At 36.5% G+C, this 15,878-nt stretch overlaps 1 protein-coding gene across 2 annotated transcripts in view; it reads right to left on the reverse strand.

Annotated features, from left to right (window-relative positions):
• The window catches only part of LOC149774834 (neural cell adhesion molecule 2-like), a 158,442-nt gene that overhangs the window by 45,876 nt on the left and 96,688 nt on the right, over nucleotides 1–15,878 (reverse strand). For both annotated transcript variants that reach the window (XM_089944699.1, XM_089944700.1), the window contains exons 7-8: nucleotides 13,093–13,368; nucleotides 6,965–7,264 (exon numbers count right to left, since the gene is read on the reverse strand). In XM_089944699.1, the coding sequence (XP_089800825.1) occupies nucleotides 6,965–7,264; nucleotides 13,093–13,368 (576 nt within the window). The remainder of the gene's footprint in view (nucleotides 1–6,964; nucleotides 7,265–13,092; nucleotides 13,369–15,878) is intronic.

The raw sequence follows: 15,878 nt of genomic DNA on the forward strand, positions 1-15,878 counted from the left end.
GTCAGTGGAATGTCTCCAGGGATATGTTGTGAAGATTTCAAATTTTGCAGCACTAAACACAGACAACCTGTACACGCCAGTGGCTGTTGCTGTATATTTGATAGTATTATTTTGTCGGGACCATGTTGCGAATCCCGAAGATACCGTGTATACGATGTTGGTGATATGCCCCGGGGTAACTCCAGTGGGGACTTTAATCAGACTGGTTTTGCTAACGATCTCAGGAATTCCCGATACGATATCTTGCTGTGTTTGTTTGATCGTGTCAATGCTATTTTGTATCAATGCGATTTGATCTGAAAAACTTTTATCTGTTCTGACTACACCTAACCGGGTATTAATCTTATTGATATCGTTGGCGTTATTAGTAAGATTTGGTATGATTTCAGAAAGTTTCATGTCGATGACTGGAGGAGTCCCAAAGAACTTATCCACGGCCTCATCAGTTTTTGCGAAGTTTCTTCGAAGTCTTGTAAACGCACCCACGTGAACATCATACTCTGCCCGCAACGTGGTTAGTTTACCGTCAACGGCGCTAGCGCTTGTGTGGACGCTCATGTCTACATATTGTTTGTTAGTGGCGTCGGTTGGCGAGGTTGGATCTGCCAGCATTGTTATCTTGTTACCACTGAGATCAAGATGACCAGTCATTGTATCACCGGTCTTCGCTACACGTTCCCCTGCAACTTTTCGTGTGTCATCTCGAAGCATCGCAATTGATATCAGTGAATCTCTGATTCTTCCGCTGTCAGTGAATACAACGATGTTGTCCGTGGTAGCTCCAATAACCCTGCGAATTATGTCATTCCACTTAATGTTACTGGCTTTTAGCTTGCCATGTTGATCTTGAAAAGTTACAACCTCATCTGGGTCTATCCCGGTCAGACTTAAAAGATTATCAATTTCATCTTTGGTCGCATACTTTGATAAATCGATATCTTTTTTTTCTTCCTTTGTTCTGCTTGATCTTCCATAAATATCAACCATTATTAGTTATGGGGTTGTTTAAATTTGGAAATCACATCTGTGATTTCAACGTGTATTCATGCACGACTTTGTGACGAGAAATCTTTGATTTCGAGATTGCATCAAGAACATTTAATACTTCACGGCCACATATCGGAGGATCGGTCAGTGTTTGTGTTGGTAACGTTGAACACCAAACTTTTGCCCCTGTCAGGGGGATGTTCTTTGTATATCGAAGAAACTCAATTGGCGGTGCTAGCCCGTACGAATCAAAATAGATAATTCCACGTGGATCGATCGCGTAAGCAACCCAGTGAGTTCCTGGACCATCGCTGTTATCAAGATTAATAATTCCGGTTTCTGGATTATTCGGTCATGCTGGTAATTGATCTCGCATAAAGACGCCTCTGAAGTTCTTTATATTTAATTGTTTAACAGCATCAAGCAAATCAAAATCAGAAGATGGAAGCTTCAACATCGGTGTAAAAATGCTAGCATTTTTCAAAACACTTTGTGTTTTTATGCTAGCATTTTTCAAAACCGTTTTGGGTACCACGATGGCGGAGTTCCTGGAAGTCTTAGCCCTGATCCGCGAGCGGATCTCCCCTTTTTTTGTATCCGTTCCCTGTGGCTTTCTTTAATGCCATTCCAGCAGCTGTTCCAACAGCCCCTAACGTGGCTGCTTTTGCGACTGCAGGGGCAGCAGCAGCTATCAGTGCTGGTATCGCGGCGAGAAGAGGAAATATACCACCGGTTTTAACCATATCTTTGACCGCGGCTGGAGAGAAATCAAGTTGAGTTCCAGTCGTTGCTTGCATTGCTTTATTGAAATGTTTTAGTTGGGTTTTAGTTAATGACAGTTTGTTTGGACCGCCCATTAGCTGATCGTGTTTTAGTGTTATCGCTGTCCCACACGTGCTCGCCAGGAGTCAGAGTGACATAAACATGACTGTATGACATTTTATTTAATACGAGATTGATCTAATTTTTTACACGTTGCTGCTAGCAATGTTACATATTTTCCACTGGGGCATCAACGACTCTCATTCGTCCACTAACACCTTCAAGTAGCATTGTTTTATCAGAGAGTATGACCGCGATTGCTCTGTAAGGGTTACCTGAGTTTACGTTAGCTCTGAAGTGTAAATCAACAACAGATTGTTTAGCTAAATCAAGATGCCCCAGCGAAAAGTAATAAATCGGATACATACTCGTAAAATCCAACTGTGATATTTGCAAACCAGTATCAATATTTTGATCACGTCCCATAAATGTCATCAAACGGTGATATACACGTGCTACATTATTAGTGCCAAAATTCAATATTATATCCTCGGATGGTTCTTGATGTCCGTTTATTCGCAAGGATACTGCAGTGATACCAAGCTGATCAAATATCATATGAGAACGTTCTTGATTGTTTAATCGTAAATTAAGTTGAAACGCAACAAAGACATGACTTGGTGCCGCAACACCTTGCTGTGATGATATATGCCACGTGAATAGCCCATCAACATAATTTTGATTAACGTCAGTGGTTGTTGTTAGCCACGACAGTATTGATTTACCATCTTGATCCATGAAAGAAATTAACCGCTGTTCTTCAGCGAGTGACGGAGTCATTACCGGCATCCACAGAGCAAGTCTTTTTATATTTACTTTACCAGCAGCAACGCCAGCTGCTCGCCAGATAGCATCATTGTCATCACCTTTTCTCACAAGTACAACTGTGTGTTTGGCTCCAAAAATGGCCTTTCTGACATTTCTACAAAATCCAAAGATGTGAGACAGTGGAATCGCACATGAAAATTCTCTATTATTACCTTTCAACATTGATTTTCGTATTCCAAACCCTAAGTTGTACTCTGGGCTGGGTCTTAATATCGAAAATGCATCAGCTGGTCTAGGCGGCATTCCAGCGGGTTGTGGATCAACCACAGTATTTCGTGCTGTTTGTACCTCCAAATACGGTCTTCCATCAGGAAAGTTAGAATTGTCTTTGGCAAACATCATAGTTGGGCCAGCTGATCTAGTGTAATCATCTGAATATCTTGCCAGCCCAATAATTGTCGTAGCAACATCAACATTATCTTGAATTGTCTCAATTTCTTTGCCGTCTATGAGATATCTGGCACTGGAAAATAGTGCCATGATGCCATTATTTACAAAGCCAACTTGGACATCAGCTTCATATGGTGCATTATCGACAGCATTTGTTACGATTTCACCTGTAACTTCAATAAATGCTTCCGCGGGCAAGAAATATCTACTTGTATCCTGCACTTGTAATTCAATTCTGCCCCGCTGATTTGGTTCTCGTGCTTCATAAGAATAGTACTGATAATCGCGCACAGACTCATCCTTGAGTACTGGTGCATCCATATCGAAAGCTGGATCAGACACGCGTTTAAACATTTTATAGTAAATCATAGTCATCTAAAACGAAAACCACTTCCTGATATCATACTTGTATTTATTGGTTGATCCAGTACCTCTGCTAGTTTTTTATTTGCAGCTTGATTTATTACTTTACTGACATCTGCAGGCATCTCTGCGGTGGCTGGTAATTTGACTGGTCTGCGTAATCGCGCTAATCTTTCCTTGGTTGCAGTAAATGCCTTGCTGGCAATATTACCGATAGCACCAGGAGCTTTATCTTTAATAACATCAATAGCTTTCATTCATAGTTGTTTTGCAATCGGCGCTGCCTTGGGTGCTAGTCTTCTGAATAAACCTTGAATAACATCACCTAGTCCATCTCCGTAAATTGCTCTATAAACAGGTAGTCGTGAATTTATTACACTGACCACGACGGGTCCATGGTGAGCGTTATGTATGATCATTATTATTTATTTTTTATTTAACTCGATGACTTTCAGTCAATGATTTCATCGATAAGTTCTCGATATGCGTGAACATCCATGATACCACCCTGAAATAATCACTGACAAATACCAGCTGCTTCATTAATTATTTCCGGTGAGTTATTGCCAGCTCGTCTGCCTCCGATGAGAACTTCTAACCGCGATACATCATTGAGAACACTATCAGGACAAGTAATGTGACCACCAAGACCACTACCAGTAGCACCGGGAGGTCCCCCTTCTTCAAATTCCTTGGCTAACTCACGCCGTCGTTTTTCTAATGGTGGCCGAGGTGTAGTAAGTTGATATTAAGACGGTAGAGATGTATCAAGCTGATGTAAAGGCTGCAGGGATGGAATACGTTGAAGTAAAGGCGGTAGCTGTCTTTCTACTGATGGCGGAGGTGACTGAGTGGATAGTTGTTGTTCTGCTTGTTTCACTTTCTCATTATAAAGTCTATCTACTTCTTTAAAAAACCCTCTGAATTCTAAATCATCATCTCTGGCTTGCTTTTTATTTTTATATATACGGTATATCCATTTGATAAGACTATCATCGCTTATTTTTTCAAAGCCAGGCTTTAAGATACTGGATTTATTAAATATACTAATTAATGTTTTTTCAGGTAGTTCCTCACTTTTAGTATTTCTAATATCTTCGACAAACCCTTCTCTAAATTTTTTAATCATTGCAACATTTTCTTTTATTGGTTTAGGTGGAAGTTTTTCTTTTACTCCAGCTACTTCAGTATGAATTTCACTGACCCCTTTAAGTATTTCTTCACCAACAGGAGGATGAGCTGCAGCTATATCAGCTGGAAGTTTTTGTAAAATCTTTTTTGTTTGTTTAGTTCTCCTTGCAATTTTTTCAGTTTGCTCAGCGGTTTGTTTTAGCGTTGGAAGAATATCTTTTTTCTTTCCTCTTCCGTAATATCTCCCAATAAAGCTCTTTCAGTGACCGCCGCAGCCTTTTCAGTAGCTGTTGTAATGGGTTTAAATAAAAGTTCTGTACCCGTAGCAAATTCAACTTGTGCTTGCTGTCGTTGCTGAAGTTTTTCTCTAAAACTATCGCGGACAGGAAGAAATTTTGTAATTGCTTCTAATCGCTCTCGCGCTAATCTAACACTATATGCTTCTCCGATATTTGCCATTATTATTGATTTTATAATTTTTTAATTCACAGAAATCTTAGGATGTTTAGAATACTTTGTATTAAAAATGTTTACATTTCTAGCAGCAGAGAGACTGAGCCACCGAATGTTTCGTCTTGTAGACCCCGGAGTCAAGAAGTATTTTTATAGTTAGTTATTTTTCATGAAATAACTCTTCTAGTCAGCAGAGAAGGTTTATTTATCATAGTTTTCTGAATAGAGGGTTTATTTTGTGAAATAAGACCCTCTATCAAAAGTGTTCTCGATAGAAGGTTCTGTTGGATGGAATAGTTGGTGGGCTCAGTCTCTCTGCTGCTAGTTTGGAAACCACAGAAAATGGAGAACTTTAGTTACTGTGTGGAAACCATTTTTTTTTCCCTACAGTCAGTGACCTTGACCTTTTACCATACATTAATGGATTTCTACCTTTCCCATGTGCATGCCATCCACATACTTCAGTAACTGAAAATGGGGCAAAATCTCAAGTTACTGACTGGTAAAAATGTCTTTTTAAAGTACAGTGACCTCAAACTATGACTCCAAAATCAGTAGGCTTCTTGCAGACACCACGAAAAGTATTCCGTTCGATTTAGTAAGTTTTTGTATATTTCAGTTGCAGTGACCTTATATTTTTAGAGTTTCACACCAAATGGGTTCTTCTTTTCCACAAGTGCAAGCAACCCACAAAATTTAATAACTATTGATGGCGGTCAATACAAGGCACTGTATTTGATATTTTTCTAAAATGCCAAAGGTTGTCTCTCTCACTTCTCCAATTTTCTTTCCTCTTCATCTCAGGTGCTATTTTGTTCCTATTTAAGCTCTGACTGACTGGTTTCTTGTTATACATAAACTTTTTTTTTACATTATATGTACCAGTCCATGATATTCATGAAGAAGTGCATTTATTTATGTCAATATGAAGACTGAAGACAGAACATTCATGTTAAGCATTTATAACCTACAAAAATTTGATTTCAGCAATATCTTCAATAAACCTGTATGCATAATTTGCACTAAAAAGTAGTAATATTGTGACAAATCCATAATGGCTGGCATCTTTGTACCCTTTCTACAAATCTGATAATGCTTTTATGTTTTTCATAATATCTTTAGGCTTGAGCACATGAATCAAGTGTTTTGACTTGCGTACATTTCTGCTGAAGTATGCTGTTCATTTAGTGCATTCTGACTGCATTATATTTGGACCCATTATCCTACGGTTATATATTGGAAGATTGCATCCAATCAAAATTTAGAAGATCATAGATTTCTTTAGCTAACTCACGTAAACAAACATTACCGATACTTCATATAGCATGTGTTCTTGATCAAACAAGTCGAAATCTATCAGACCCCTACTTTTTTCATTCAACACAATTATTGGACTGTTCTCAATGTAAAGGAAACAAATTTTCATAGCAAAAGACTTCAGGATACCATATAGACAGAAATGTTCATTTTGACTGTGTTTACAAAGAACAGCATGAAATTGCCATTGCATTTGCTTAAACAAATTACACTAAGAGAATATATTTTCTGACAACTAGTAAATCACTGAAATTTTTTGTCATTAATGTTCTCATATTAAAGATCTGCTACGTTGTAAATATGCTAAAAATTGTAATTTAAAGCTATACATTTATCGTTTGGTTTTATTGTTATCTTCACCAAAACATAAATCTGGCAAAATGTTTCTCTAGCCTAAAAGATGTGATTCTACAAGTTGTTTCCATTTCAAAACATGAGTGCAAATGCTGTATTCTGCCTACATCATTGTATTTGCATCTCTTTTTTGGCTGAATATATGTGAGTATCTTAACACAAAACATAACCTAGTAGGATCAAAGTTATGATGTTCTTCTTATGCCAGAATTACCTGGTGAAGCATATTCTACGTTTAAAAATTTTCATGCAAACAATTTCAAATACAATTTCTGCCAAAATCTTATGTGGGCATGCTAGGTTCATCAGTTATACTCACTTCCTGGTATGATGCGGTATGTATTGTTGTAGATTCCAAAGCCATTACTCATGTTCACCATATAGTATCCAAATTCCCTCTCACTGGCAAGGTGAATCATGATGCTGGAGTACAATCCACTGGATGATGGAGACTGATATGGAACCATCTGCCACATGTCTGTCTCTTTTTCTCTGTGATACCATGTGATGTCTGTTGGCTCTGGATAAGCTATCACATACACTTCCAGGGTCACATTGTCACCCAGGACCCCATAATGTTTTGTTGAAATATTTCTTCTGTGATCTAACCTTGGGTAACCTTGAAATTAAAGGATCAAGAGGTAAATGGCTCTAAAGATGCTTATATCAACATGCTTTGCAATAATGAATTAAGCTTTTTGGCAATGTAAAACAGCTGGAAATTGCTCGGTTTAGTTTTGGTAACTACAGAATGATAGCAAAGCAGGATGCATAAATATTATATTTATGAATGAAAATGAAATAAAACCTTCATAAGAGCACCACCTAACAGGTGAACAAGAAATGTTGGCTTAATTGATGCCATTTGTCATGTCCAAATCCAAAGACAGATTATTAAACCTTTAAGGTTTCTTGTTTCTGTTGCAATATTTTAAAACATGCACCATTTGTAATAATATGGGTGAAATTCTGTTGGGAAGATATTGGGAAGAGCTTACATACTCTTTTATAATTTGATTATATCAGTCACAGTTCAGTGTGGAGTACTGCCATTTGTACAAATTTAACGGGATAGTTTTTTTCAACTGTGTTCAAAATATGTTGAGTTATTGAAAGAAGGGTTTAATAAATATTCCATTTTGCAGTTAACAGAAACCCTTATTAGATGAGGGATTGGCACCATTTGTACAAATTTTAAACATATTAATGCTTTTTGTTGAGATTGGTTAAATTCTGTTTCAATGTTGTTGAGAACATTATTTAAAGATTGTAGCCATACTTAATGGCAGTAATCAGCACCATCTCTATAAAACTGAAAGGAATTTAAACTGTTTTCTTTTCTTTGAACAGCAGTAATAGGAGATTGCGGATCAGCACCATTTTGTACAAACTTGAAAACTTCTTTTTTCTTATGAAATGTAGCGCTTTTTCTAATCCATCTTCATTGTAATGTCATGACTGAATACAGTGCTGCAAGTTTCTTCATGGATTATTTACTAGATCTGACAAGAGACTGGTACATTATTACCAGTTTCTTGAGAATGTATCAGATCTGAGAACAATCTAGCTTGATGCATTACGGTGCTAGATGGCTGATCTATTAAGAATATTTTGTTGTCTAGTGTCTTTGCTGACAAAATAAAAATATTTTGTTTCTATGCCAACTTTTATTTTTAACAAGAGTGGCCTTGGGAAACAGTGGTCTGGTGATGCAGTGGCAATATGCTGATGGCACTGTGATAATACCATGAAGGTACATATACTCCAGTGACACTAGAACAATGCTATGATATGATATAATCTAACAATAGAATGGAAGAATTTATTGTAAACATTAAATGCTTGACAATTTTGTATGGACGGCTCTGGTGGTCTAGTGGAAAGAGTATCCGCCTCGGATATGGGAGATCATGGGTTCAAACCCTGGCCGAGTCATAACAAAGACTTATAAAAATGGTACTAGCAGCTGCCTTGCTAGGCACTCAGCAATAAGAGGTTAGTGTTGGGATTGGTCGGCCTGGTGTCAGGATAATGTGACTGGGTGGGACATCATGCTATATTGTCTATGGCATGATGCCCTAGTGCTAGACATCGCTATAAACTGCCACTCTGCATACATCATAGCGATATGATATCCAAATCACACGCACACACACAAATTTGTATGCAAGTAATCAGGACTGACAGTTACATAAAGTTACTGACCTAATACTGCAATATATGATGAAAGATAAATCTATCCTACAATTGGATCGAATAAAAAAAAGTTCAGAATTGTGCAGTTTAGAAGCAGGGCCACATATCGCTGAGTGGATTAATGTGCTTGACTTTACAGACCATGCCTCGGTCCACATAGGTTCAAGTCTCAGCTCAGTCATAAATAAGCAAGTTTCCACTGCTGGTCCATCCTTGAACAAACACAGCCTTTCCCTCAAATACATATTTAAAGGTGCAGATAGGGTTAATATATTGGAATCTTGGCAAGCAAAGATGCAGACACATCTCATTTGATATTTTCTCCAGGTCTAACCCTTAGCAAACTGGTTTATCAATATGTGCATCTTAAGGTGATGACAATTACATTTGCAAAGTGTCATGACAATCCATCGAAAGTTAAGAAACTAATAGGATTGTGCATTGGAAAGGACGACAAACCTACTGCAAAATGATTTTACATATTCCATCTATGGAGTATAAAGTGACAATAATGGTCTTTAACAATAGATGCCTAACCATGCCAATGATGTTATTGCGCTGTTTTAGTGAAACCAATCTTGAACAATCTCTCTACAACCCTGGCACTGTCATGTTTCAAAAAACACAATTTCAGTAAATCTTATTTCTAAAAAAATAGAACAAAAGAGATAAGCCTTTCTTGACAGCACAATAAATGCCTGTAACCTGCTTAACACTCATCAAATACTCACCTCAAGGGTAGTTTATATAGTTGACTGGCATAAAGAGGATTAAAGGGCAAGTCTGTTAGAGATAAACACCACCACTGCACAGATCATATAATTTACTGACAATAGCTAGGGTCATGTTATGCAAAGAAACCTTAGTGGAAGAATCCATTGGCTAATTTGCATAGCTACAGTAACTGAAGTGGAATAAAACAAAATCATTTGAAGTTAAATAAATAAATGTGATTTGGTTTACAGAAATTAGTAATTATTCTGTGTTGCTTTGTCTAATAATATTTAAGTCAGCTTTATTAAAAACTATTTAGTGATCTGTGGCAAAGTTTTTATTGATTTTGGATTTTACTCTATATTTCTGTAGTTGGAATAGTGTGGAAGTGTGATTAATTTTTTAACAGGAAAATGTCACAACACCGATGTCATTCATGCAAAACCAAACAATAGAACTCCTGGCTGATGAAGTCTGACTTTGTGAAATGCAGCTGCAATGGGGAGCATTTTATTCTTTGCAAAAAACCATATCAACATTAGGTACTGACCATTTACTGAATGGATTTAAAAACATCTTGGCTTGGAAAATGTGCATTTTAAATTCAAGAGCTGTTTCTAATTGGAGTCTCTGATATGGCATCTGAATTACAGAGATATGATAATGTATAAACTACAGAATGTGTTGTATAAACTACAGAATGTGTATCTTGAAAGAAGTATTTAAATTTCCTTTTGAATTCACTCTACTTAGCCAAATATGCTTGTATGAAAATAATCATATAGAAAAGGGTTCTTTTAAATTTTGAGTAAATGCCCTAAAAAGCTTCAACCTCTGACAAAAAAAACAAAACTGATTGTATATATTTGAAAACTCCACTTATGTCTGGTTGGTGCCCTTACATCTATTTTTAATGTAAACCATGTGATGTATATTTACTGCATTCATTGTTCAGAACAGTCAGATTCCAGGAACTAAGTCACATGACCAAAGCAACTGAAACAGCATGAACAAGACACATCTAATTGTATATCTCAGGGAATGGCTGCATGTAGCCATGAAATTCAAGATGGCCACAGGAGATACACTGTATTATCACAAATGGATTTACAAGTTGTCAAACTAAGATATGATATGGATATATTCAACACAATATTCTGTAGAAAGGATCAATCTATTGACCTTATCTCAAGAGCCATGATAACTTTTCACAAGAGTCTAAAATGAACACTGACATCTTTTGGGCAATTTGTCCACTCTAATCACATAATTTAATGAATCAGTGACATCAGACCCAAACAATCCATGAGTACAACAGTACAGGTTTTGGGGTTGTTTGGCTAAACTTGTCTGGTTGGTGTCCTGGTATCTTCTATCAATAGAATTCAACTATGGATTATATTACTAACTGCAGTCTTTATCAATGGACACCAGGAAGATGAGATTCTGCCTTAAAATGTGCCCCAGCATATGGCTGAATTTCAAGTTTGTTGAAAGGTTTGATAGTAAAATTCATTGCAAAGGTGAGTTGGGGGTGGCAAAGGTTACTATTAAAGTTACGCTTAATACTGTGTTCCCAGTGGAAACAATAAAATGATATCATCATACATTTTCATTAACTTTATGTATCAAATTGAGAATTGAGGAAGGTAAGGTACACTGTGATGCTAGATTGGTTTTTATATGTTCTACATTAGAACAGATACTGATATGAAGTGGACTAAGGGGTAACCATTCTACAAAACCAATTCAATCAATGAAGTGCTTAGACTGACAATACAAATATGTTTTGGGCAAGTACCAAAATTTCTCAACTGATTAACTAGTTCCACAACCTCCAAAATTCTGATAAGAACTCAATAAATTTAACTCATGATGAGTTTAATTACAATTCAATTCAGTATTTCTCTGTTATAAAATGGCAGCTAAAAAACCAATTTTTCTCCTACTTTGATCAATATTTGCAACTTAATTAGCCTTTCCTGGTCTGGAGCAAACATGTCTTGTTGTACAATTTCCTGATAGTGTGGGGATCCTGTGATAAGAATGATAATAGTGTCTATTTAGTAGTGATTAAAAGATTTTATAACTGACTGTCTTGGTAGTCATATTGTACGTCAGATCACTATTTTCATTTTGGTCCAAGCAGACACCATATAGAAATATTTTCATGAAAATCCCATACAAATGTGACATTTTGTTTAGGTATGGTTTGCTGTTTACAACAGAGTAATACAATTACGTTATTTAGTGCTGTGGCAATTAAAATAAAGTTACTTGCCCAAGGACACACCATGGTAATTGACCAGAGTTGATTCATGGTAGAAACTGAACCTGAGCCATTAAATTGCAAGTCCAGTACACTAACACTAAACCACAGTGCATCATTTTTAAAAGATTTTCATGTTAGCCATAGTGGACAACAAATCAACTAGACATCACAAGGAGTTTGTTTCATATGACCACATAACTTGAAAGTGTAGCAATAAGTTTTCAAGTTTACCTCTGTCATAGTCATAACAGAGGTCATTTTCATTTTCAGCCAACTAGATATCATAAGAGTTAGCTTAGTGAAAACTACATATTGTTATGACTCTCCATTCCAAAGGAGTAGCAATAACAAAGGTTTTCAAGATATCCACCATGGTCAAATGATTGTTGGCCAAGCAGAACCATTTTCATTTTAAACTAACTAGACAGCATGATAAGTCTCTTGGTGAAAAACCCAACTGATATGAACTTCCATTCTAGAGAAGTAGGAATAACAAAACTTTTTAAGACAGCAACTGTCAACTTTGGTTGGAATACTCGAAGGTCAAGCAGAACCATTGTCATCTGAAACCATCCAGACATTATGTAAAATTTTTGGTGAAAAATCCATGTTGATATGACTTTCCATTCAGAAGCACCATTAAGATTTTCAAGATGGCTGCCATGGTGGTCATATTGGGCATCAAATTGGCACCATTTTTGTTGAAGTACAACTAGACATCATAATTTGTCTTCAAGTGAAATCCCTATGTTGATATGACCATCCATTCAGGATGAGTAGTAATAACAAGAATTTCAAGATGGCCATTGTGGCAGCAGTGCTGAAAAGACCATCAATACATGAGTAGCAACCATAGTGTAATATTTTCAAGATGGCCACCAAAGCAGTCATATTGGCACCATTTTCATACAGGACCAGGCAATGATGAAAGTATAGAGAGGCAATCCTCCAATTAGTTTAGGTGGGGTAACAATAATAAATTTGTACTAGCAGAGGGACAGACAATGGACTTGAAGTCATCACATAAATTCTTCTGGTCTATAATCACTGAACTAAAACTCACAGGATCACAAAGAAAGTTTATTTAAATGTTTAAATGGATGACATTATGATGATGCAAGTATTTTGTTATCCAAACTGTAAAACACTGAAATTACTAGAAATTATCACTTTGCAAAATGTTTTAAGAACATGTATAACTCTTAAAGGCGAGGATTACTGTAAACAAATTGTGATAGAAAGGGAAGTGATTTTGATAAACTTACATGTTACATTTATCTGCATACTTCTAGACACTGCATCTCCATTCATAATCCTGTTTCTGGCACTGCATGTGTATTTTCCAGCATCAAGACATGTAGCTGTTTTTGTATAGTTTAGATTCTCTGCATTTTCCAGCTTCATTTTCAAGTTATTCTCAAGGTAAAGGGAGATAACTGAATATGGGTTACTGTCCACTTGGCACATGAGTTGTAAGCTGCTGTACTCATTTAGCATTGAAATATTATCTTTGGATGTGAACATAGATACTGAAGCACTGTCTGAAAAGAGGAATATAATTAAAATGAATGGTTCATCATAATGTATAAGTAAATATAATTCAAAACACCTCTACCAAGGATACTAGCCAGGTGTGAAATCTTATGCAAATTTAACTGATAACTGCAACTGGGAGGGTGGGGGATAGGGCACACAACTGCTTATCTCAGAAACTTTTATGTTGAAAAGTATCTTAGTAGTTATTATAATAACTATCACAGAAAGCATAACGGCAAAAAACCACAAACCGGACAAAAGGATAAAACTTGTCATATATAAAAGCCTCCAAAATCATTGTACTTTCATTCTGAGTTTGAAATTCAATTAAATACTGCCACCTATCTTGTATTTGTAAGGAAACTATGAGCCTGATATATCAATTCTGAAAAATATGGATTCTGTATCATTATTTGGGGTAAAAAGACATACCTCTGCCACATGTGGATACAACTCATGACACACATCCTACGATAAAACACTTATCAATACAGATATCAACTTGATGGCCTTTCCATCTTTAGAAGGTCTCTCATCGGTACGATGGTGCTGTTTTACATGGGATGACATCTTGGTTTCAAGATGAGTGTCGCAATGACCATACTTGATTCAACAATGGCATGACACAACTAGTGACTGCAACTAGTTTTCAGTGAAAATCCAATTCGGATATCACCATCCATTCTGAAACAGTCACATTATGATTTTATTTTCAAGATGTCCAAGCAGCACCAATACCATTTAGGACCAACTAGACAGAGGGATGAACATGCTTAGTTTGGAGGCAATAATCCAAGAAAAGCAGGTAGTTTAGGAAGAGTAGCAATAACAAAAAATTGTGCTAATAAACAGATGGACAATGGACAGCAGGCCATCCTTAAGATTCCTTGGTCTTAGACCACTAAAACTATATAATAAAATCACAGGATAATGATGGATATAAATTATTAATTAAAACAAGTACAAAAGTGTTTTCTGGTTATTACACAATAGCAAAATGGTCACAAGTAGCTTTTTGCATGCTAAGCTTTTATGACTTGAATTCTATCAATGTCACTTGTTATGTGTATATATCATATATTTTTCATCTTTGAGTTATGACTAGATTGTAATGGTCACTTTTGTAAACACATTACATAGCTTCATGATAATGGGTTGCAATTTGGTAAATATGTTTACATGGCCTTTTGACCTTGTAAGGGTGTTGACTTAATCTTGCTGATGAACTTGATGAGATCTATGTTCAAGTCATTGGCTTCCTCCTTGGAAAACCTGGTCTACCTGATTTCTGATTGGCTAGCTCATAAATGACCTGACCTTGTTTACAAGTTGGAATGTTCTAGAAATGAATTTATGACACTCATCCTGGTTCTGAAATTGAGTTTTAGCTTTCTATATATGGTAGTGAGTAACATAATTATTAATTCCTATCTTTACATCTGTAGTGGCGTCAGTGTTTTAGTTGTGTTCTATTATTATTTGAGAGGATTTTGTTATTTCAATTATTCATGAGAATTACAAAGTGCTCATGGATTTACAACTAAATAACTATTTTGGAATTCATCTTAAGTCATTTTTGATTACATCTTTATGGCACATCACGACTGCTAGCATATTAACTATATTCAAGGCTTTTGGCACATCAGGACATTCAAAATTGGACTTCATTCAGAACACCAGAAGAACTCATTTGGAATACTCTATACTTTTAGGAATATTTGGGATTTAGTTCACAACACTAAGTTCTCTTTAAATTTTCACTTTGTATTCTAACAAAATGAATTATTTGAATCTTTACAAAAACTTTCACACTGGAGCGAAGGTCAGTACATTTTTTCTGCCTATACCGCCCTCCTCCTAGTAGAAAAAAACAAGCTGGCTGACTCTCTCTTTTTGGAGCAGTTTCCGAATCTCCTGGACTATGGAAACTCGATAGGTGGCGACCTAATTGTTCTTGGAGATTTCAACTTTACTTTGACTGTCCCGGAAACTCAAATATATCAAAGCTCCTAGATTCCATTAATGTTTTCAACCTCAAACAGTCAGTTAACCAACCCATCCATAAACATGGTCACATTTTAGACTGGATTCTTCACAGACCTGATGATAACATTCTACAGTCCTCCCTGGTATCCCATGACCTTGCATCAGATCACCTCTACATTTTATGCCATCTTGACGTATCAGTCCCTAACCCTCCACCTTTATCTGCTAATAAGAGAAACCTCCGTATGATAAACAGAACCAAATTAATGCACGACATCCAAGCTAACCTAACAACTTGCTTTCCTTCTACCACAGAACAACTCGATAACTGTCTGCGTTCATTACTTGACAAACATGACCCAGCTACCAAGTGCAGAGTATCAATTAAAAAGTGTTCTCCATGGTATAGCAGTGTTAGGGACCAGCTTCGCACTGCTAAAAGAGACCTCCATAAAGCTGAGAGGCTCTGGCTTTCCACCAGACTTACTATTCATAAGCAAATCTTTGAAGTCGCTAAGAAGAATGTGAC

The sequence above is a fragment of the Sinohyriopsis cumingii genome, unplaced genomic scaffold (assembly GCF_028554795.1).
Source record: "Sinohyriopsis cumingii isolate HCF-2022 unplaced genomic scaffold, ASM2855479v2 utg000127l, whole genome shotgun sequence".
NCBI classification, from domain to species: Eukaryota; Metazoa; Mollusca; class Bivalvia; order Unionida; family Unionidae; genus Sinohyriopsis; species Sinohyriopsis cumingii.